This window comes from Octopus sinensis, linkage group LG10 (genome assembly GCF_006345805.1).
Source record: "Octopus sinensis linkage group LG10, ASM634580v1, whole genome shotgun sequence".
Lineage (NCBI taxonomy): Eukaryota > Metazoa > Mollusca > Cephalopoda > Octopoda > Octopodidae > Octopus > Octopus sinensis.
Genome location: NC_043006.1, coordinates 50,981,112 through 51,006,553, shown reverse-complemented (window position 1 = coordinate 51,006,553; position 25,442 = coordinate 50,981,112). Strand labels below are relative to the sequence as shown.

At 36.9% G+C, this 25,442-nt stretch overlaps 1 protein-coding gene across 1 annotated transcript; it reads right to left on the bottom strand.

The window, feature by feature from the left end:
* Positions 1 to 2,728: 2,728 nt before the first annotated feature.
* LOC115216797 (homologous-pairing protein 2 homolog) lies at positions 2,729 to 24,437 on the bottom strand. The gene is made up of 9 exons (XM_029786377.2): positions 24,201 to 24,437; positions 19,758 to 19,852; positions 17,490 to 17,579; positions 14,739 to 14,850; positions 12,575 to 12,645; positions 10,623 to 10,700; positions 6,735 to 6,788; positions 4,863 to 4,922; positions 2,729 to 3,783 (listed from the first exon to the last, which is right to left on the bottom strand). Exons 1-9 carry the CDS (start codon positions 24,217 to 24,219, stop codon positions 3,727 to 3,729), a joined length of 636 nt encoding a protein of 211 aa, XP_029642237.1. The 5' UTR covers positions 24,220 to 24,437; the 3' UTR covers positions 2,729 to 3,726.
* Between the last annotated feature and the right edge of the window lie 1,005 nt (positions 24,438 to 25,442).

Below are 25,442 nucleotides of genomic sequence, written 5' to 3'. Positions count from 1 at the left end.
GCTACAGAGTGATTTGAGGAAGACTTTACATTAAATAACGGTAGTTGCATTGTCAAATGAAGAGGAGTGACAGAGTACTGGAGGAAATAGGGTGAGGTAGGAAGATGGGCCCCTAGCAACCACAGCTTTTAAGATAGGGATTTCTAAGGTAGCCCACGCGCATCGTCACCTCATTCTACATGTCCCTGTAAATTTTGGAGCGAATCGGACGGGATGTAGTGGCATTGAAAGCGAACCAAGCGGTAAAAACGCATTTCAGTTTTATATATAGAGATTAAGGTTAAGCAACAAGTTGCTTAACCACATACCGAAAATTTAGAAATAGCAGCCAAAGACCGCTTATTCCTTTTTACTACAGATATATATATATATATATGAATGTTGATTATTGATGTGTTTTTGCATTGTTCCAGCAGTGACATTTCTGTCCTTTGTAAACCCACATCCATTCTTATTTCTTTACTGCCCACATGGGGCTAAACATAGAGGAGACGAACAAGGACAGACAAAGAGATTAAGTCGATTACATCAATCCCAGTGTGTAACCGGTACTTAATTTATCGACCCTGAAAGGATGAAAGGCAAGGTCGACCTTGGCGGAATTTGAACTCAGAATGTAACGGCTACGTAACGTTTCTGCCAGCTCGCTGCCTTGACCCACATCCATTAGTCTTTCAAAGGACAAGATCAAATGGAATTATCTCATTGGAAAACAAGGGTTGGCATCCAGCTGTGTAATAATACCTCAAGAAGTCTCATCTATTTCGTACCAGGATGAAGAAAGTAGATGTAAAAACTTAGAAGATGATGATGATCTGTTAGCTTGCAATACTTGAGTTTGACTCTTAAGGGTTTCCCTTGACACTAAATGAAAACAATGCGTGTAGTTATTTCCCTTATGATGCAATTTGCAGTTTTTCATCAGGTGTCGCTATTCCTTTGTAAGGGAGGTAAATCTGTCTTATTCTCTCGATAATATCAATGTTCAGTTTTACAAAAATCCCATCACTCTTGTTAGATGGCCTGAAACATGTTATCAAGTTTAACCCTTTTGTTACGATACATCTTTTGACCTCGGCGGAATTTAAACTCAGTATGTAGTGGCAGCCGAAATACCTATTTCTTTACTACCTACAAGGGGCTAAACACACGGATTAAGTCGATTATATCGACCCCAGTGCGTAACTGGTACTTATTTAATCAACCCCGAAAGGATGAAAGGCAAAGTCGAACTTGGCGGAATTTGAACTCAGAACGTAACGGCAGACGTAATACCTATTTCTTTAGTACCCACAAGGGGCTAAACACAGAGAGGACAAACACACGGATTAAGTCGATTATATTGACCCCAGTGCGTAACTGGTACTTATTTAATCGACCCCGAAAGGATGAAAGGCAAAGTCAACCTCGGCGGAATTTGAACTCAGAACGTAACGGCAGACGAAATACCACTAAGCATTTCGCCCAGCGTGCTAACGATTCTGCCACCTTAGTAATAATAATGATGAACTTATTGTCTATAGTGCTCAGGTGCACTACAACTCATCAGAAAAAGTATCCAAAACTGCATGGACAGTATATGGAATATATGCACAGGAACTGAGCAGTAAATGTCTTAAAGAAAAAAAAAAATGGGGGAGGGGATCAGTGTGCTGTTGGTGAATTTCAGAAAGGATGGGAATTTGGAAGGGTGTATCTTTATATTTTAGTTTTCCATCAACACCAAAGCAAGGTGGGATATAAATATTTAATTTTTTCGTTCTAAATTTCCAAATACTTGTAGAATCCAACAATATGTACAGGACAAACATTTACACAAGATTTCCTTTATGAATAATTAATTTTTTGAAAAAGAAAAAAAAAAAAGACACCCCTATCCCCAAAAATCAATACTTTAACTGATATTGGTCTCTCTACAAAATCTGAACATGATATCCTTCCCTTCACCAACTAAACTTATTTTAAAGTTCTTAAACAATGGGAACGTTTATGCTGTTATCTAACATGCCATATCAGTGGTTAGGGTGTTAAGAGGTACTTTATATATAGTCATTTGCTTGCTTTCCTTTACTAGCACAGGTTAGATGAATATTTTACTGAGACATTGTTTTACAGCCAGATACCTTTTCTGTATGCAAAAATCTTTGTCAACTAATCAAGTAGGTTTGATAAAGTACTCTTACTTCACGGAGCTTGTGGAGATGCAATGGCCCAGTGGTAAGGGCAGCAGACTCGCAGTCGGAGGACTGTGGTTTCGATTCCCAGACCGGACATTGCATGTGTTTATTGAGCGAAAACACCTAAAGCTCCACGAGGCTCAGGCAAGGGGTGGTGGCGACCCCTGTTGTACTCTTTCGCCCCAACTTTCTCTCACTCTTTCTTCCTGTTTCTTGAGTAATGCTGCGATGGACTGCTGTCTCGTCCAGCTGGGGGGAACACATATGCAATAGAAACCGAGAAACTGGGCCCATGAGCCTGGCTAGGCTTGAAAAGGGCAAAAAAGAACTTCATGGAGTTAGAGCTGAAGCTGTGATTAATTAATATTGAATTTAAGCAAAAGGTGACATTTTTTGTGTGAGTGAGTGTAATATACAATATACAATTATATCAACCCCCAACTGTATGAAAAGAAACAATATTGATGGGATTTAATCTTAAAATGTAAAGAGATGTATCAATTTAATGATTTCTAAAATAAACACAAGATGATAAATTTTCAGAGACAATATAGTTGACCAAATCAGCTCCAGTATTTGGCTGGTACTAATTTTATTAACCACATGGAAGGATGAAAGACAAAGATGACCCAAGTAGGATTTGGATTCTAACAGACATGTAACTAAATAGTATTAAGGCCTTTAGAACAGCCCTCTGCGTTTATTCTAATACCAGAATAGGTAACAGAGATTGCAGTGAGAGATGAAATGTCACAACCAGCTGGCAGTAATAATGAACACATTTTAGAGGTATGTTTAGAAGAAATTCTCAACCAGTTTACAGACAAGAGAGCAAAATGTAATATAAATACAAGTTTCAGTTTTAGTAAAACTCATTTTACTTCACATATACTGTAAATATTTCTGGCTATTGTTAGCTTTTCAGCTTCCTGTAAACCTCAGGCCACCGTCATATGGTCCCCTGCATTCCTTTCTGATGACTTCCAGTTTTTCCTGTCTTGTTTGACTTGTCATTATGTCTAAAAGTCAGAGCTTGTTTGAGCCTCCTTTGGAAGTCTGACTTGGAGAAAGTCATCAATCTATTCTCTGAGACATAGAGCCTCTTACTTGAGAAAAGTGGGCGCATTTTGCTTTCTGTTGACGTTTAAATAACAAGAAATGTTTTCACACAGTAGTGCTACCAATAATGACTTGGAGGACGAGGTCTACATTACGTAGCCTTTTACTGTGTTATGACTACAGACAAACAGCAAATATTATGGGTTGTCTCTCCTTCAAGCTGCTTTATATCTACACAAAAATGCTCCCATGAAATGCCTGGATTTTACAGCAATCCTATTTCCATTTTCCCATAACGTGGCCTTTGAAAATCAAAATTATCAAATAAGTTTTAAAACAAAATGAAATAAATGAAAATTAAATAAAAACTAAATAAACAAAACTAACCAAGTGAATAAATAAATTATTTTCAACATACAATAAATTTCAATTGAAATAAACAATTCTGTCTTTTGCTATAAATAGACTGGTTTCAATGGTTTTTGCGACTTTAAACATTCGGAATAGTCACACCACAGTCTTCATCAGTTTCAACACCAATTTCTTCCTGCAAACAAAAGAAAAATAAATAATGGTGTTATTGTAGTGTAATTGTGTAACAGTTGTTTAATTCAGATCAATCCTGCTGAAAATTTATGATCAGAGGTGGTCAAGCTGTGACTGTCCTATCTTCAGGCTCGGTGTATTTAGGATTGCACTACCCAATGTAACCCTTCTTTTAAAGCTTGTATGGTGGAGTATAATTAACATTAAGGTTAATGTGTTATTATTTAGCCCCAGGTTAGCCTTGACAGAGAGAAGACCTATGATCGAAGGTGTTCAGGATGTGACTTTCCTGTGTTTGTTTTTTAATTTTTTTTTTCAGTGATAGCCTATCGATGATGACATTATCAACCTACCTTTCACTTTTAAAACAGTTAGGTATGATTTGAAGAAGTATTGCAAGGCATTACTAGCAAGTATAGCAGCCACACTGAAATTCCCTTTCTGGCTCAAGCTGTATAGAAGTACAATAAAAGATGTATATCTCCCAAGCTTTTTAGAGTTGGTGCTCAGTCAATGCAAAGCGTCTTCAACTACAGCCTTGGTCAGACCAAAGCCCTATGAGCGGATTTGGCAGATGGAAACTGAAAGAAGCTTGTTGTGTATGAGTCTGTGTTTGTCTCCCCTACCATTGCTTTACAACTGATACTGGTGTGTTTATGTCCCCTAACTTAGCAGTTCGGCAAAAAGGACCGCTAGAATAAGTACTAGGCTTACAAAGAATAAGTCCCAGGGTTGATTTCAGTTAAAACCATTTAAGGCAGTGCTCCAGCATGGCTGCAGTCAAATGACTGAAACGTGTAAAAGAATATATATATTATATACACTGATAAGTAAAATAACACCAATGGAATAAGGATAAGAGATGGACAGTTGAACAACATTACTAGCATGGAAGGTGGATGTTAAAAGATGACAATGATATATATATATATATATATATATATATATACACATATATATATATAAATGGAAAGGAGAAAATGATAATGATATATCTTTTTAGCTCTGAATACAGCAATCAGTTCTAAGTGCATCACTATATCAAAAGATAAAAATCTTAAGAGAGTAATCAATACTTACATATAAATGTTTCTTGGTTTTGGGGTAACCTTCTAGGATGGCATTTAAAATATCATTGGCCTTCAATAAAGAAAGAAATACATTGGTCGATTTTCATTGATGGAAATGTTCTGGAAAAAGCAAAAAGCAGTTTCACACACATGTGCACAGCCACACACAAGTGCTAAGTTGTTTTATATTGGATGTGGAGACACGAAACTTCCAATAACATCTGATTTTTTTTCTCAATAATATTGTTTAAATAATTGATTATTGAAGTTATGCTCCTAGTTAGTGTTTTGTGGCAAGAGTTTAAATGTCTATCAATGATTGTGCATGTCTCTGTATACTTGCAATTATGAATAAGCTGCTGAGAGCGTTGCAAATATGAGACTAAATTGAATGCTTTGGTTGTGAATGCAGCGAATACAGGCCAGATGAATCTGCACAATTTATACAAAAGCAATGATTTTGCAACTATTCAGATACAAGAGTGGAACACAGCACAGAGTTTAGGTATATATAACAACAATAAAAGTTGCATTATATTGTGTATTGAAGCTGGAACGTAAGTAAATATATATAACTGCAACTTTTATTTCTCATCTAATAAAGGGAAAATCAGCCCCATATTTGAACTTAAATTTGAGTAGATTAAGAGAAGTACATACAATCACAAATGCTTGTACATAACTTTCTTAGAAGGAAAAATCATGTGTGTGTTTGCATGTGTATATATATATATATATATATATATATATATATATATATATATACAGTAGTACTTTGGTTCTTGAACAACTTTGATCACGAATAAATCGTGCTTTATATATATATATATATATATAAGTTATGAGAGGTAATGGTGTCACTGAGGCCCAAAGGTGTCAGGTAATGCTGAATAAGTGCTATAGATAGACCATAGTTAAGTTCCAGGTTTGGTGATTATGCGAATAAGGGGTTCAATGTTGGTCATATGTCAGCGTGTGTATATAAAAATTTTTTTTTTCATAATGAGATAAAAAACCAAGGCTACAGCCTTGTTTTTTTTTTTTTATCTCATTACGAAAAAAAATATTATATATATTACAATTTAAAAATAGGATAAAATCTTCATAAGAATTTATCAAGTTAGCGTGAAAAACTTCATAAGAGAAAAAATCCATCAATTTTTTCACTTAAATATATTTATTTATATTATATAAAGGGCATTATTACACATAAATGCCACACGCTAGGAGGGACTCTTAAAGTCAAAACTACTAAAATAAACATATTGTACCAACCAACTCTTGAAGCAAGTCATTTAAAAACAGAATTCAGCTGCATATCACACTGTGATTTCGTAATCAGTGCAGTGGTATGCACTTTTCACTCCTCAGTGCAAGCATAATTCAAGATATATAATGAATGAACAAAAACAACATACCAGGTGAACAACTATCGTATCCAATGCAGCATGTAGAAATGTTTACCCCTTATATGTAAATGGCAGGCTTTTTCGAATTGCATTTTGGTAACAATGTGCTTATTTGGAATAAAAATTCAGTATTGAATATACTCCGGTTAAATTTACAATTTAAAAATAGGATAAAATCTTCATAAGAATTTATTAAGTAGTTAGCATGAAAAACCTCATAAGAGAAAAAAATCCATCAATTTTTTCACTTAAATATATTTATTTATATTATATAGAGGGCATTATTACACATAAATGCCACGGGGCTGAACATGAGACATATTTATGAAGTAAGGTTCTTAACCAGATTAGAAAGACTTATGTCCCGAGAGACACAGTGGATCAACTCCAGAATCTCATGGTTGCAAAACAATTCTTAACCACATAGGCATGTCTGCACCTCCTCCCCTTCTAAAAAGAAAAAAGAAAGTTACCATTCGTTTCCTCTTTTTCCATTCTTTAACACACTTCTGTCTTTCTTGGTAAATCTAAATGAGGATAGAAACTTAAAGCATAACATTCTGAGCAAAGTAAATGAAATAAGGGAGACACTACATAGTTGATCTGCTAGAATTAGTCCCTCAATTAGTTACTTGATCTGCTAGAATTAGTCCCTCAAACTATACTTTGTCATCTTAAAAAATAACAGATGAATGATGTAGCCCTGGAGAAAAACAGTCATTGTGTGAATATTTTTGATCACAAGTCAGTCCTGGTTGAGCAGAGCTACCAATAACAAGGTAACATTCCCATAAAATCTGATTCATGTTGGTTATGCATTAGACTCATAGAAACCTCTTAATACAATTGTATGCTATTTCTATATAAAGTATTTGGAGATGTCCTAAAACCCATTGAAGTCCTTCTGAAGATTCCTATATCTAAAAATAACTCAGTTCTATTAGACTTAATCCATCTCCTAGTTTAACACTGCAACATGACACTTCGGGTGCTTTCAGCATAGTTCACTCTATTACAAATGTTCAAGTGAGGTCTCTGGTTTGAGAATACCTTCCCCTCATCCTTTCTCCAGTTTCACAAGCTTTGTAAAGAGTCATGGAGATTACATTTGTTCTTGATATATATATATATATCATCATCATCATCGTTTAACGTCCGCTTTCCATGCTAGCATGGGTTGGACGGTTCAACTGGGGTCTGGCAAGCCCGAAGGCTGCACCAGGCCAGTCAGATCTGGCAGTGTTTCTACAGCTGGATGCCCATATATATATATATATATATATATATATAATATATATATATATTTGTCATCTTCATCATTTAACATATGATTTCCATGCTGGCATGGTTTGGCCAGAGATATTAAGGCCAGGCTTTATTGCTTGTTCAGGCATGGTTTCTATGGTTGGATGTCCTTCCAAACGCCAATCACTCTACAGAGTGTACCAGGTGCTTTTTAAGTGGCACCGGTACCAGTGCTTATTACATGGCAGCAACATGTGTCATCATCATCATCGTTTAATGTCCACTTCCTATGCTGGCATGGGTTGGACAGTTTTACTGGAAACTTTTAAGGCAGGGTGGCTGTACCAGGTTCCAATCTGATTTCCACGGTTGAATGCCCTTCCTCATGCCAACCACTCTGAGAGACTAGTAGCATCGGCCATGACTACGGTCTTGCTTAGCTTCACAGATTAACACAACCTGGGTATATTGCCAAGGGTTTTGGTCACCTGTTACTGTCTCCATGAGGCCCAATGCTCAAATGGTACTTTTTACGTGCCACCGGCACAGGTGCCAGTCAGACAGCACTGGCATCAGCCATGACTACAATTTCACTTGGTTTAACAGGTCTTCACAAGCACAGCATATCGCCCAAAAACTGATAGATGCATTTAATGAGCATATATATATATATATGTATACATATACGTTGCTAAAGAGAACAAGGGCACTAATCAGCAGTAGTATTGCTAGAAATATGAGTCAAAACAACTCAATAGCCACAATGAGCTGACAATGGTGACAGGCTCCCTATGGTTGCAGATAGAGCCAGATCACCAATGATTTTGCATTTTGATGCTTAATGAATCTTAACACTCATCAGTGGCTCTCACTATGTCTAGGGTTAAACCCATCTTGCCTTATGAGCTTATAAGATTTCTGTTGAAATCATACGCTGATTTCATAATGGTAAAAGCCACCCATATTATTTATATATATTAAATCAAATTCACAAATTCGATGACTGGCACCTGTGACAGTGGAGCATTAAGAGCATGATCGCTGCCAGAGCAGCTGACTGGCTTCCGTGCTGGTGGCACATAAAAAGCACCATTCAAATGTGATCGTTACCAGCGTCGCCTTACTGGCACTTGGGCCTGTGGCACATGAAAAACATTTGAGCGAGGTCATTGCCAGTGCCGCTGGACTGGCCCCTGTGCAGGTGGCACATAAAAAACACCACTTGAGTGTGGCCGTTGCCAGTACCACCTGACTGGCCCTCATGCCGGTGGCATGTAAAAGCACCCACTATACTCTCAGAGTGGTTGGTGTTAGGAAGGGCATCCAGCCGTAGAAACTCTGCCAGATCAGAATGGAGCCTGGTGCAGCCATCTGTTCGCCAGTCCTCCGTCAAATAGTCCAACCCATGCTAGCATGGAAAGCGGATGTTAAACGATGATAATGTGTGTGTGTGCAATGACATATGGCCAAGTGGTTAGAGTGTTGCACTTATGATTGTGATGGATTGGCACTTTGTTCAGGAAGAATGCTGGCCTGCTCACTTAGCCAGCAGGGTGGAATCATTCAAAATCTACAAAAATGTGAGTGGGGAAGTGCATTGTGACCAGCAGTGTATAACATGTACGGTACCACATAAAAGCACTATAAAGGCAGGGCATGCCAAATCAGACTGGATTCTGATGCAGCTCCTCAGCAATAGTCAAACCGTCCAATTCATGCCAGTATGGACATTGGACATTAAATGATGATGATGAATAGTCTGGCTGACAAGCAGAAAAGACAGATAAACAAAATGTAGGTGCTAGGAATGTATTCACATAGAAAGTTGCATATATAGATAATTGATGTACATCATTTATTTGTGAATACTCATTATGCCTATTGCTGTTTATATGTCTTTTCTGCTTCCATACCTTCTTGATGAAGGTTGCTTTTACAGCCAAATTCTTACTTCAGAGATACCTGCTCTGGATGAAGTTGTTGGACCTTGTATTTAGCTGGCAGAATTGTTAGCACGCCGGGCGAAATGCTTAGCGGTATTTCGTCTGCCGTTACGTTCTGAGTTCAAATTCTGCCGCGGTCGACTTTGCCTTTCATCCTTTCGGGGTCGATAAATTAAGTACCAGCACTGGGGTCGATAAATTAAGTACCAGCACTGGGGTCGATGTAACCGACTTAAGCCCTTTGTCCCCTCTGTGTTTAGTTCCCTGTGAGCAATAAAGAAATATATTTATATCATGCTTACTTAAGCATTCTTCAGCCAGCTATCAATCCTGACAGGCTGCTGCTACCCTGGAATATCATCATCATCATTTTTAACATCCACTCTTCTATGTTTGCATGGGTCAACGAGAGCTTCCTGAGGCAAATTTTCAATGCTGACCCTCACCTGTTTCCAGCAAGGTAACATTTCTTCAATGCCAACCATGTTTCCAGAGGATATTGGAAATGAATGACACTGCTTGTGTGACTGATACTCATTTACAAACTATGCAATGTTGAGACAAAGAGACACAAACATACACACACATATACATGACAGGCTTCTGTCTGTCTACCATATTCACTCACAAAACTTTGGTTGGCCCAGGTCTCTAGTAGAAGGCACTTGCCCAAGGTGCCACCCAGTGAGATTGAAATGAATACCATGTAGTAAGAAAACGAACTTATTAACCACACTGCTATGCCTACATCAAGTTGAGACCCCCTTCGGTCATGACTGACCATGGGATTGCATCTAGAAAGTTACCTTCCCAGGCACAAGTCCGGGCAAGGTTGTTTATGGAAGACCAGCAGTCGCCCAAGCATACCAGCCTCCCCTCTCTATGCCACCAGTATTATCGAAGAGAAAGGCAACAGCAGATACAGCTTGGCACCTGTGACGTCACAACTCATTTCTACAGCTGAGTGAACTGGAGCAACGTGAAATAAAGTGTCTTGCTCAAGAACACAATACGCAGCCCGGTCCGGGATTCGAACCCACAACCTCACAATCGTAAGCTCAACGCTCCAACCACTGAGCCATGTGCCTTAACATCTACATCTAGTATTTATTTATTTATTAACCCAGAAGATATGAAGGGTGAAGATGACAAAATGATAATGAAAAAAGGTACCTTATCCTTTTCTTCTTTTGTGATAACAATTGCATTCCCAGCTTTTAATTTGACTAGTTTCTCAGACAGCTTTCCATTCTGTAACAAAAGGAAAAGACAATGACAATGATCATTTTAGTTACAAGCCTCACAAAATACTACACTCCAAATTGTTTACAGCTGCTCACAAGACAACAATGTCAAAAACATACAATGAAACACTTGTAATTTCACAAGACATAATTTGGAACCTGGGCAAATGAAGAGCTCTTTTAAGTGGTAGCTTACCTTGCTGGTAATAGACTATAGAGCAGTGTGTTTCTTTACTGGGGTTTCCTGGAACCCTAGGGTTCCGTAAGAAAGAGCGAGATAAGCAATGCTAATTTCATGATTGTAATATTACTATACATGCGCAATATATTATTGGTTATGGTAAAACAGACATCATCCTATCTAACCCATTATGTTATCGAAAAAATATAACAACTATATATATATATATATATATATATATTATATATATACTAGCACTATGACCCGGCGTTGCCGGGTCATAGTGCTAGTGCATGCATATACAGCTGCGTGCATGTGCACATACACGTGAGTACTGTCCAAATCTCCGACCAATCACATATAGCTAGCTGGCATTCAATTGGCTTATCAAGTTTTGGGCATTTTGATTAGGTTTTGGATAGAAAATTCACAAAAAAGTCACTGCTATTGATTTTTTAATGGCTTTGCGGGGTGACTGGGGAAATGTAAAGATGTGCACGACCACCCTTGGATGGTTTTGAATGACCATAGAAAGTGCAAGCCCTCTAACTGAAAAATTGTGGATTTGTTGTATAAAGGACACACACGCAGACATTTTGCTGTTTATATATATAGAGATGATACTACCACATGAACAACGATGAAAAAAATATGAGAAAGCTACAGTATATAATTTTTTGTGTGCAGGGGTTCCTTGAGACATGTAATTTATTTTAAAGGTTACACAAGGGTAAAAAGGCTGAGAAACACTGCTATAGAGTCATTGATATACTACAAAAAAAAAAGCACAAAAAAAGCAAAATGATCAAGCAAATTTAGAAGGGGAAGGAAGAGGACAACCTTTCCACCCATGAAAAGATGACAATGGTAGAACCTAAGCTGAGAATGTAAAAGGACCTCACTTTATAGTAGAGCCTGATATTTAATTCAGTATTTTCACCAACCATTACTTCTCTGAGACTTGTGGAAAGGATAAGAAAGGAAGGTGTCCTCAAATTGGAAACCTAGCTTGAAAGCTTGCAATAGAGTAGATTCTACTAAAGGCACCCGAAGTGCCAAGTAGTGGTATTAAACTGGGTACTGGGTCTTGGATTAAGTCTAATGCACAAGTAGACCACCATAAGATTTGAACTCTGAACAAATATTGCAAAGCGTCCAGTCCAACATTCTTACAATTCTATCTCTCCATAGTCCTGCATTGGTTACTTTATTATTAACCCTCAAAAGGACGAAAGGCAAAGGTAACCTTGACAGGTTTTGAACTCAGAGTGTAGAGATTCAGAACAAATACAGTAAGACATTGTATTTGATGCTCAAACAACCCTGCCAATGTGTCTTAATAACATCAATATCATCATTTAACACCTGTTTTCCATACTGGCATGGGTTGTACAGTTTGACAGGAGCTAGCCAGTTGGAGAGTGACACCAGGATCTGTTTTTGAATGTCTTCTACAGCTGGATGTCCTTCCTAATGCCAACCATTTCATAGTGTACTGGATGCTTTTTATGTGGTAACAGTACTAGTATACAAGGTACTAGCACGGGCGCTTTATATGTGGCACCAACATGGGTGCTTTATACGTGGGACCGGCATGGATGCTTTTTACATGACACCAGTACAATTGTCCCTTACGTGGCATGGGTGCTTTTTTTAAACATGGCACAAGTAGTACTTTAAAAGTAATAAGTATTACTTACATCTTTGGTGTAAGTCTCAAGTTGTTTCTGAGCTTCTTCAGTGGACAACGAACAGCTAAGTTGTTTCTGTTCTGCAAATTAAAAATAAAAATGTTTACGCTTATAATAAACAACAGTTTCATAAATTACCACTGGCATTAAGATACAATCATCCTAATCTTTAGATTTCATTTAGTTGTTTAAGATGCTCAAAATAGTAACCAAATCTCTCTCAAATTATGCCCAACTGTGTTATGTAAAGGAAGGACATAATATTAGATTGGTTGGCATTAGGAAGGGCATCCAGCTGTAGAAACACTGCCAGATCAGACTGGGCCTGGTGCAGCCTTCTGGTTTCCCAGACCCCAGTTGAACCATCCAACCCATGCTAGCATGGAAAGCGGACGTTAAATGATGATGATGTAGTCCCTTGATACAGTAATTCATTATGGTTGGCAATAAGTACCAGTCCTATTCTAGTAATATGTAATTCAGGACATAGCCTAATGTAAACAGAACACCGAATGCATGCTGTAGATAAGACTGGATTAACCCTTTTGTTACTGTATTTATTTTGAGACGCTCTGTGTTTCTTTCAGTTACTTTAGATATAACAAAGAATTCGGTAAAATAACTTAGTTATCATTCAGCTAGTGTTAGGAACATAAATTGTGACTAAGATTTGGTGGAAGATATTAATTCAAAACTTATGAAAACAAGACATTTGTACGACAGAGCTACAGCCGGTTTCAGCTGGGTTTGGTAATGAAAAGGTTAAAAAACATTCATTGTTGCAAAATAATTTACAGCAGGTTTTATAGATAGGAAAAGAATTCATCAGAATTAACCATCATACACTGAATGACACATAATATATAGTCGTAAGTTCAAGTTGTAACAGTTGGAATACTGTTGATCATAAGTCTGCTTGACCAGGGATGACCTGGGGTTAAATGACAATAACAACAGTGGAATAGTCAGCAAAAGAGCCTCTATGTAATTGCTCAATCTGCATGAAATAGCAGCCAAATCTCTTTCAAATTACACCCTTCTGTGTTATGAAAAGGAAGGACACACTACACAATGTAGTCCATGACATAGTAATTTATTATGGCTAGAATACCTTTGATCTTAGGTTTGCTTGATTGAAAATGATGATCAGGGTCTAAATAAAAACACAGTTGAAGAGTGAAGAAGGAAGCTTTCATATGGTTGCTCAATCTGCTGGAAATAGCAGCCAAATTTCCCAAAAATAACACCTTAGTGTCTTAAAAGAAGACACTGGATTTTGTTATCCCAGATACATTACACTTAAATAAAAGTTGTGTCACCATGGCTGTAACACTTCTGGCCTAAGGTCTGCACAAACACAGCTGAACAAGGACAAAATCACAGAAGTGGTGCAGCCTGTTACCACATCAACAGTAACCCCTACCTTGCTCAGCATATTAATCTCATGAAAAACTGTTCAGAAACGTGCAACCAGATGAATACCCACTGTCAGGCATCTTCCATACTCTGAACATTTTGCTTCCTGGGTATGGACACATCAAAGCTCTGACATTTTGCAACTGAGTTGGGAGACACTCACAATCTTTCAAACAACAACCATGAGCACCTTTTTGAATTTCATAAATCTAACACTTATGGACATGCTTACAAAATCAAAGAACACCCATGACTTTTGGGATAATTTTTTTCACACTCAGAATTGCTGAAGCATGGATTAAACTACTTGCATCAGTTGTTAGCTGTCAGGAAGCTACATCCTTTAAAACTTCAATGCTTCCAGAAATTCGCCAGCAGTACACCTGATGCTCCTCCCACCACCACCATTTTTTTTTTTTTTAATAACTCATTGTCCATTTCCTGTGAATTATTGTATGAACTCTTCATGCACTTTTGGCTATTTTTTCTGAAGAGGGGCACAAAACCAGCAACTTCAAAGAGTATTAGTTGTTACTATCAACCACAGTACTAGACAGGTACTTTATTTTGTCGACCATGAAAGGATGAAAAGCAAAGTCGACCTCGGTAGGAGATGAACACAAAACATAAAGCACCAGAACAAATGTACTTGGGCACTCTATACAATAAGTTTATTATTATTATTATTATTATTATTATTATATAACAACATTCTAATATGATTCTCTGCCTTCTTTTGTTCTTTTACTTTACTCACCCTTTTCTAATAAACTGACTTCATTTTGTAAGTTCTGTAACTTGGAAGTAAGCTTCTGAACATCCGTTTCCAGAGTTTTCATTTCAGCATCACTTAGACTTGAAAAATTATCCTGTAAAAATAACAGTAAGGTATTCAGTATTTTCTACTCTGCTTCTGTTGTGGTTTTGTTCCAGATCAGTCTGAATCTAACATACCTATAAGCAATAGCATTCCAGCCATGACCATCAGATGTAGTGTAATTTCAGACATTATTCAATACATCCTTATCCTTTTAAGCTGGCAAACTGGAATTTGAAAGGAATTTTACTACTATTTCTAACATGTAGAGCAATCACTTCGAAAATTTGCTTCATTAGCGCTTTCTTTTTTTCAATTCTTAATAATGGTTTCAATTTTGGCACAAAGCCAGCAAAGGAGTATTAGTTGTTACCATCAACCCCAATACTAGACAGGTACTTTATTTTGTTGACCATGAAAGGATGAAAGTCAAAGTCGACCTCGGTAGGAAATGAACACAAAACATAAAGCACCAGAACAAATACAACAAGGCAGTTTATCTGATGTTCTAATGAGCCTAGGTATCCACTACCCTGTTACTAATTAATAATGCTGTTTAGTATATGAAATATTAAGATGATGAGATACTGACAACGTAGTCATCAGTTCAAATCTTGCCACAGCTGTTGTCCTTGGGAAAGGTAAGGCATTTAACTTTGTTAGGTTGCTATGTTATTGTTGAATCTCATGTTAGCACAGTCAAACAGTTACATTCATTACCATCCAATCTTACTTTCAGACAATGTATCCAGCACTACATTATCCAATGTGTACGTTCTTACTCTGTTCTGAGGATATTTGGTTGCTATTTTTAGAGACACTCATTCGTTTGGTTGCTATTTTTAGAGACACTCTCATTCGTTTGGTTTTACTTTCACCAGTCAGTTTCAAAGATCAGATACACTGAAATCCACATTGTCGATATTACCCCAAAATTTAAAACGTGAGCTGGCAGAATCATTACTGTGCTAAGTGACATTTCTTCTAACTTTACATTGAGTTCAAATGCTGCTTGGGTTGACTTTGCCATTCATCCTTTTACCACCCCTGAGAACTTGCTGGCCTTGTGCTAAAATTTTAAATCAATATTATCTAAAAATTTGTATCAGCCGAGTTTAATAATTATCTCCCTTGGCTTGCTTCTGTTTTTTTTTTTTTTTTCTTTTCTGTTTCCTTTGCCTATTTACCAATTTCTTCAGATTTCAGTTTTCCAACTCGCTGTATAAAAATTGTGAGAGTCTACCAAATAAGTATTTGGTATGCAGAGTGGTCCCTTGAGGTATTTTCCACCAGCCTTATTATTTATATTCATAGTCAGTATCGCTACAACCAACTAACCAATCAGCCAACTACCTCTCTCTCTCTATACATATATATATATATATATATATAGGTGAGTGGACAAATGAAAGGAGAGCACTCAACACATTAATTGGGAGTTAATGTATGGATCAAAACAGTTTGATTCATATATATATATATGTATGTATGTGTGCGTATGATATATATTATATATATATTGGCCTGCTAGCTTCGCCAGCGGGGTGGCGTCATTTGAAGGCTAAAACAATGCAAAACGCATTGTGACCAGCGATGTGTAGCAACATCTGATAACCTGGTCGGTCATGGTCACACACACACACACATATATATATATATATAGAGAGAGAGAGAGAGGAAACACACAGGATGGTCACAGTTGGAACATCTTTGATCACAGATTTGCTTGATTAGTGGTGGGGGATAACAAGGAGCGAAACAACATGTAACTGTTTGTAAATAAAGATAGCTAGAAGAATTGACAGAGCAGTGAAAGTCTGCCCTAACATAAAATGGACTGGAAGTAAAAGCATGTTGATGTGCTATGATGGAAAGTAGAGACAAATATCTCAAGCATAAGGTACATAGTGATGTTTTTAACTCTGGTGCATGAGAAAGAACCAGATAATAGATTCATCTAATTAACGAGTCATTGTAACCTTGCAATGAACACAGACAATGACATTTACCACTGTAGTGTTGTGGTAAGTACAGGCTAATGCACCACTCTCACATAGTTAAGAAATGATAATGTATAACTCAAAGTATAGGTTAATATATCCACATAGTTGTGGAGGCGCAATGGCCCAGTGGTTAGGGCAGTGGACTTGAGGTCGGAGGATCGCGGTTTCGATTCCCAGACCAGGCATTGTGTGTGTTTATTGAGTGAAAACACCTAAAAGCTCCACAAGGCTCCAGCTGGGGGTGGTGGCGACCCCTGTTGTACACTTTCACCACAACTTTCTCTCACTCTCTCTCTTCCTGGTTCTTGAGTAATGCTGCAATGGACTGGCATCCTGTCTAGCTGGGGGGAACACATGTGCCACAGAAACCGGGCCCATGAGCCTGGCTAGGCTTGAAAAGGGTGACGTTTATTGTTTTTTATATCCACATAGTTAAGCAGTCACTGTGACTTTGGTTGGATTAGATAGACACAGTGACATTTAAGCTCTGGTGTCAGTGTATGAAATGGTGAATAAATTTATTACATTTGCCATTGCATTTGTCTTTCAAAAACACGAACGTAATGACAGCATAAGGAGTGAAGTTCATGTTATAAAATAATGTAATTAGATTAAAATATAAAACAGGAGTAATAACAGAAATGCTCCATATAAATAGCAGTAATATAAATGTTAAGTTAAAAACTACCTGGTTGGCAACATACACACACTGTTTGCCATAGGTTTTCTTTTTAATTTTGCCAGATTCAGCCAATTCATCAAGGGATTTTGTAACAGCCTAAGAAAACATGAAAAAGGTGGAGACAAAAAACTTTTAAGGTGAGAAAGAATAAAATGGAAGGCAAGACACCCCAGCACCCTACCAAAAAAAAAAAAAAAGTTAGAGGCATGAGTAAATAAAAGTATAAAGTGACTTAGCACATAAAATAATATCCAGGTCCTAATCTGTTAGAATTTATAATTCTGATGATTCTAGAGGCCAAATGGTTTAAGAGCTGGGTTCATGATACTTAGCTTGTAAGTTCAATTCCTGAGCAGGTGGCACATAGTCCTTGAGTAAGGTATTTCATTTCACATTGCTCCAGTCTACTTGCCTGAAAATAAGAACCAGTGGTATTTGTGAGTTAACTCAGTGATGGACTGGCATCCCATTTAGCAATGGAAGGTGGGGACTAGTACTCCAGTCACTTAAATCCCACAAAAACTAGAATAAGCTCTAAAACTGGAATAAGTTTGATAGGCCTCTAAGCTTGGGACAGATCAGTTGAAATTTGTTTTAGCTCCAGATTAGCTCTGAATGAGCAGACTTGCGATCAAAAAGCTTTGCAGTCATGACTGACCATCTTTTTGTGTATCTAGGATTACACTGTCCAATGAGTCCATCCTTTTTTTAAGATGGTAGGCTGTAATTTAAGAAATTTTGTTGTTCAGTCATGATCAGACTTTGTAATTTTTATGTGTCCAGTTACTATACAGTTGACAATTCCACTAAATGTAGAAAAACTAAGATTTGTAGCAGAGGGCATATTATTGTTTATAATTTTACTGACCATAAACTTAGAAAATTACTATTTGTAATTTTCTAACAATGAGAAATATTCAGCAACAGTACTTTGGAGTAAAGATTGTTTGCCAACATAACATGGCAGTCCTAATTTAGGACAAATGTTGTGGTAATTTAGCCCCAGGAGATATCATCTCTGGCTGGCTATATGACACGATCTGTGTCCTTATATTTTCGAACAAGGGAATCTAGCACCCCCACTCAGTTCAAAACAATATCTGTGTATTGCGATTTCCAGGTTATTTCCCTTCATCAGCACAGAATAATTGTTTGGCTAGAGGTGGCGCTGCCAAATTCTCATTCGAAATATATAGTTTTCAAAGTGACAACTAGTCACTGATCTATAAATAGTAATTTTCTAATTTATAGATCAGTGACTAGTTGTCACTTTGAAAACTATATATTTCGAACGAGAATTTGGCAGCACTACTTCTAGCCGAACAATTATTCTGTGCTGATGAAGGGAAATAACCTGGAAATCGCAATACACAGATATTGTTTTGAGCTGAGTTGGGGTGCTAGATTCCCTTGTTCGAAAATATAAGGACACAGATCATGTCATATAACCAGCTGGAGATGACATCTCCTGGGGCTAAATTACAGCAACATTCATCCTAAACCAGGACTGCCATGTTTTATGCTGGCAAACAATCTGACTATAAACTTGTTAGCAATTTGTAATTTTCCTGTTTGCAGGTGTTTTAAAATTCTTAATATCAAATACTCCAAATCTCTCAAAATATTATCCCTTTGATTCCTCTTTTACCTTACAAGACTTCCATAGCCGTTCGATGTTTAAAAAAAAACATCTTATTAGGTCATATGTACCCTAGGTGAGGATGACTGATCTATACCTAACAGATAAATAACAAAAAAAAATAGGCAATATCTGAGAATGTTTAGATAATGAAAAAAAATACACAGTGTAACATGATTTTTGTCTTTGGGTAGCAACTGTTATTTCCTGTCTGCTTACCCCTAGAAGGTATGAAAAATGGCTTTCATACATTTATTCAAACCCCAAAGAATCGCTCTCAACACATGGCTATAATGCTCCTCCACTATTCTTGCTCATGATCAGAGATACACATATTATCAACCACTAAGGGACAAGCTCAAGTGGTTATGGTCAAGTAATTGACAAGTAAATCTGTGTTTTGAGCAGAATATTTGTTATAATGATGTTTCTGCTTCAGCAACTTAACACTGAATCTGTCTGTAGTGTAATGGAAAATATGTCAGTTTGAAAACAATGTCCAGGTCCCAAAATTTGAAGGGAATAGTTGTTATTTCTCTTGATTTCTAGAGAGAAGCAAATAGGAAATAACCTTTACTGACCAAAGACAAGAAACAAGTAAACATTTTGTTTTACAGTTTTAAGAAAGAACTTACTGTTTTGCCATATTCTTTATGAAGGTTGTTGAATACATCAATTGCACTATAAGGACGATTTTGTTGATTAAGATACTCCAAAACTGCTTTTTGTACTGAAACATAGAAAATGCTTGTATGGTGCCAAATAACATTGAATAAAATATTAAAATATTACGAAAATCATTGTTATGAATCGATTTTCTTTTGCGAAATCCTTTAAAAACATGAGTGTTAAAATCTCAAGCTCTAAAGTTTATGTCTTCAGGCTCCATTCGTTCGTGTCCGTTGCCAGCCTCGCCTGGCCCCTGTGCCGGTGGCACATAAAAAGCACCATCCGTTCATGGCCGTTTGCCAGCTCTGTCTGGCACCTGTGCAGGTGGCACGTAAAAAGCACCCACTACACTCACGGAGTGGTTGGCGTTAGGAAGGGCATCTAGCCGTAGAAACACTGCCAGATCTGACTGGGCCTGATGAAGCCTTCTGGCTTCACAGACCCCAGTTGAACCGTCCAACCCATGCTAGCATGGAAAACGGACGCTAAACGACGATGATGATGCTCCACAATGCACTTGTAATTTCAAAATTATGTGAAATAAATAAACTTCGTTTTCTTTATTATTTTTAATACTAGGTCACCAAATATATGTGTTACACGAGGTCAAGACTACACACACATTAAAATGAAATTACGTGTAAATCAATTTTGATTCTTGACCCATACGGTGATAAAAATAATTAACATTTCCAATTTATTCGAAATTGGCATTAGGAAGGGCATCCAGCTGTAGAAACTCTGCCAGATCAGATTGGAGCCTGGTGCAGACATCTGGTTTGCCAGTCCTCAGTCAAATCGTCCAACCCATGCTAGCATGGAAAGTGGACGTTAAATGATGATGATGATGATGAATTCCATGTAACTATATAATACAAATTGTTGTAGTGCATTCCTTTTTGTTCCAGTAATAAAGCCAATTAATTTTTTTCGAAGACGAGAATTAGCATCACACTCTCAAATAAAAGAATGGAACAGTCAAAGATATGTTCTTTTGGAAATTCCTAAAATGACATAATGCTGTTTGTTCTGTTCAAAATAGCTAAAACTAAACAACTCTAATTGTTTATTGCTGTATTAACCCTTTAGTGTTTAAACCGGTCAAATCCGGCCCAATATATTCTACATGTTTTATATTCAAACTGGCGATATCTAGCCTCTCACTCCTAACCTACAATGCCATTCTGAAAATAAACAATCACATCATTGAAACCTCAAAGCTATAAGATAATGCATGATTAATTCAAAACAATTTGAGTGAAAAAGTATTACATTTAACAGAGTATTCTGAACACTAAAGGGTTAACTCTCATTTTGAAGTCCTTTTTTGTCTCGAACACCGGAATTTTTTTCTCTTGATTCGATTCGACTCCTAATGAAACCTTTTCAACTGTTCTCATCATAAACATTAGATGATGCTACTGTCAGGAGTTTTACACATCTCTCCACAGCTTGGGTGTGGCACGGTAATTTTTCCAGTTGCGTCAAATGCTGCTGTTGAATGGTAGTATCGCTTTCTTCATCGGAAAATGCCTGTTCAGTAACAATAGTGTCCTGCCAGTTAAAATTATGTCCATGTAGTTTGGGCCAGTAAAGTTTAGGGTAGGAATTTTGAAAGGTTGCACAGATTTCCTTTTAAACTGTGCTTGAGCCTGCTTTATAAGCTAGTTCACGAATGTGGCCCTGTTCATCGTTTATCATGGCCAGCAAAATATTTTCTGGGTGCGCAAAGAAAGTATCCCATTGTATCAGAGCCCCATTTTCCAAGGAAGAGTTGCGCTTGTGAACCACATTGGCACAAACTTTCATTATGTAAACAATTAATTTCATTGTGTTAGAAGGATTCTCAATGGCAACATACAACTGTAGTATACAATCTACAGTTGTAAGTCATCGAGAATGTGCCATTTTACTGGGATTCCTTAATGCCATTTGAGATGATTATTTCCCTTCAGAAATAGACTGGTGGATATCAAAGAAACTATTTTTGATCAGTGCTGAGATTGTTTCTGTCCACTGATGCTAAGTCTGTAGGAATCTGATTAAATTCCACAACACTTAGTGTTTTACATTGCTCCAGTCTCTTACCAATTGGCCCAGTAGATTTTCCGTTGAGATCTTTAATAAGATGGCATAAGGGAATCTCATTTGCGTGGTGCTGACACACAAACTAATGCAATGGCTTCTTCAATTTATCCTCCAAAAATCTAATGGTGCCTCCTTTTAGTCCTGTACTGACTGCAGTACCATTGTAACCTACAACTATCATATGATTGGTTACTATTTCATTGGTTTCCAAATAAATCAACAAACCATTGGAAATGACTTTTGCAGAACCCATTTTAACAACAAAGTACCCAAGATAGCAGGACTCAGGTTCTTTTATCAATGAAATGTGTTCTTGAATTGTTTTCTTACAAAATGTTTTTTCCATTTGTTCACTTATGAGGGTAGTGTCCCTCTTTCCATCAAAATACAATGGTTTATGTCAGACAATGGTTTATGTGGCCTACCTTCCTGTTGCAAGGATTTACGTTTGCTGGATCATTCCCACCATACTTTTGATCTGTCCATAACAAAAGAACATTCACCAGATGTATTTACCATTAAGTGGCTGTTGACCAAACTTGTAAGAAGAGCAGCAGTATGGTCTGACACACAGGTGCAGTCACGGGCAGAATTCTGGGAATTTCGTTCGTTTTATTGGTGTTTTTGAACTTAGGTTTTTGCTGATGTCTTTTTGTTCCATGGAAAATGGAACTGGAAAATCTTCATCTTTGCCTGCTGATCCATTTCCATATTCACTGCTTGATGAAAACGCTATCAATTCAGAATCCTTTGCTGACGTAGAAGGGCGACTGTGATCTGGCCGATTCTTTCTAATCAACCTCTCAATACTCTGTTTAGATACTGCTTGATCTATTCCGTCAATGATTATTTTTCGATTTGTCCGTTGATCCTGTAAAAAATCTTATTCTCTCTGTGGTACTTTTTTGTCTCTCCTACAACTGCAGTTTTTAAAGAAGTTGCACTTGCAACAGGAAATGTCAGACAAATCTTTTGTTGCATTATTTTTAAACACATTACACTTTGTTTGAAATGGTGGCACATGTTTGCTATTTTTCACAGATTTTAGTAATACTTGGTACTTTCGATAAAAGTTTAAGATTTTTGGTTTAACTGACTCAGTCATAACACAAGGGATAGATGCCTTTTGCCAAAGAAGAATTATCTTTTCTGCTGCAATCTTGACAATTTGTTTAATTGAGGGATCTTTCTTAACTACATTATTTTCTTTTTCTCATTCAAATATAACACATTTTAGTAAGTCCTTCTAAGTTGGCAAAACTCGCTCGCTAAGATCACATGGAGTACCAAATATTGGACATTCAATATCATGACACATTATTGGCTTATAATTCATCACTAAATGTAAACAACACTAAATTTAACACGCTCATTAATTTTAATACAATGGCCTAAAGTCAAGGTACAAAGCAGAAAACTTCACACATGTACGATGTACGTCCACACGCAACGACCATTGCAGCAGCATTAGAGAGAAGTTCACACCCCCGTTCTCTTTATAGTCAATGCAGAACCTCAAGATATTAGTCAATTGTATTGTGAATTCTGTTAGTAGAAATATGACCAAAATATGACCAATTGCATTGCAGAGCCTGAAAAAATATTTAACCACAAAGTTCTTTATACACCTTTCTTTTAATAGGATTGCACCTGGAAAGTTACCCTCCTGGGCACATGTCCGGGCAAGGTTGTTTATGGAAGACTGCAGTCGCCCATGCATACTGGCCTCCCCTCTCCACGCCACTAGTGTTATCCAAGGCTACATGGATACATGGGATAATACTTGATAGAATATGTAGCAAAGGCTACAAGGATACATGGGATAATACTTGATAGAATATGTAAATAATATAAACTGATGAGATTGGATTAGGTCCGACTTGAAACTGAATAACTTTGACTACTATTTACAAATTCTAGTGACTGTCAGAATTATATAACATGTATGTAATGGGGCGGAGGTAAAGAATACGTACACCACCAGTTTTCGGCGTAACAAAGACCCCAACCCTAACACGGACTGTACGCCTGTAATGGAATAACAGACTTCGTAAACAAACCAATGTTATTGTTTAATGCACGAATACATTACACACTTACACAACGGAAGAACCTAAAGACGAGTTGTATTATAGCACTAAATTAGTTCTGATTAAAAAGGACCTATGCTTAAAGGTAGTCTAGCCGTGACTTCCCCGACTTTTTGTTTATTTAGGACTACGTTATTCGATATGTCGCTTCTTTTTTAAAGGAAATACTAAGACAAACAATATCGGTTTTAATTTGTTTTGGGTTAAAAGGAAATAGAAGTGTTATATTACCGTCTTTGTTTTTGCTCATCGTTGACAGCCAATAAATATATTAGTTAGAGTCGTTCACCAAACTTATTGACTTCTAAAAATTTGTATAGAAAGTTCGCCTACGTCTGCTTCTTTGAGTTTTGTTTTCTTCGTTAATCAGAATTTCCCGCCGGTTTTCTCAAAAATGTGGAATGTGTTTTTCAAACTGAAAAGAAATCCAAGGGAAGAAAAATTGTATATAAATTAGAAAATAAATCAATAGTTAACTAAAAGATAGAAGAATTAATTTCTAAATTAAAAAGTAAAAAAGAAAAGAAAATTTCTCTCCAAAACATAGAAATGATATTGCAGCGAGGATATAAAATCGTTTCGACAATGTTAGAAGGATGAAAAAAATGAAATCGATCGCAGCGGGACTTGAATTCGTAAAACATATTGTATATAACGTAGATGTATAAAAATAAACATCTTAATTGTATTAAACAATATGCTAAATTAATAATTTTGTAATTAACAACAGAGAATTGTAGGAAAGATATTGACAGTATCATTAAACTATATTTTTATATATAATTTTTATATATAATTCTCATAAATTACTGAAATTTTTTAATAAAATATTAAATGATGTTACTAAAATGAGGTCAATGAAAACAAGTCCTGGGATAGTATCTTTTCATCATTTTATGCCAGGAAATAAATATATTTGCATAAGAACCGACGAATGAAGAGTGGGGGGGGGGGAATCCTCTGTTCGTTTCGACAATGAATACTTCTTTAGTTGTTCGTTCAACTCAATTAACTACTCGCTCAATTATTGTGCAAGTGGCTGACTACGTCACAGACACATGTACATATAACACGAAAGCTGGGGCATAATTGATGTGACAGTGAGTGACAAAACTGGCCATTTCAATTAAGGGTGCAGTCCATCTGATTTTCACACATTTTCTATCTAATTTTACTCACAAGGCTCGAGTTAACTAGATACTTACCGGTCGGATATGCAACCGCCCACAAGTGTTTCTCAGAGTGACGTTTCGAGTACCGTAAATCCTCGAGTATAATCCGCCCTTGAGTATAATACGCAGGGGATTTTTTGTGGGGCTGTACTTCTGAAAAATCTAAAAGTTGTGTATAATACGCACCCCTTCTCTAACTTGACTGAAGGAGGTCTATATAACGTCCTTGGTTTGTAAAAATGTATACGGTAACGTCCTTTATTATTATTGTATATATAACATAATGCAAACGTGTAGCATT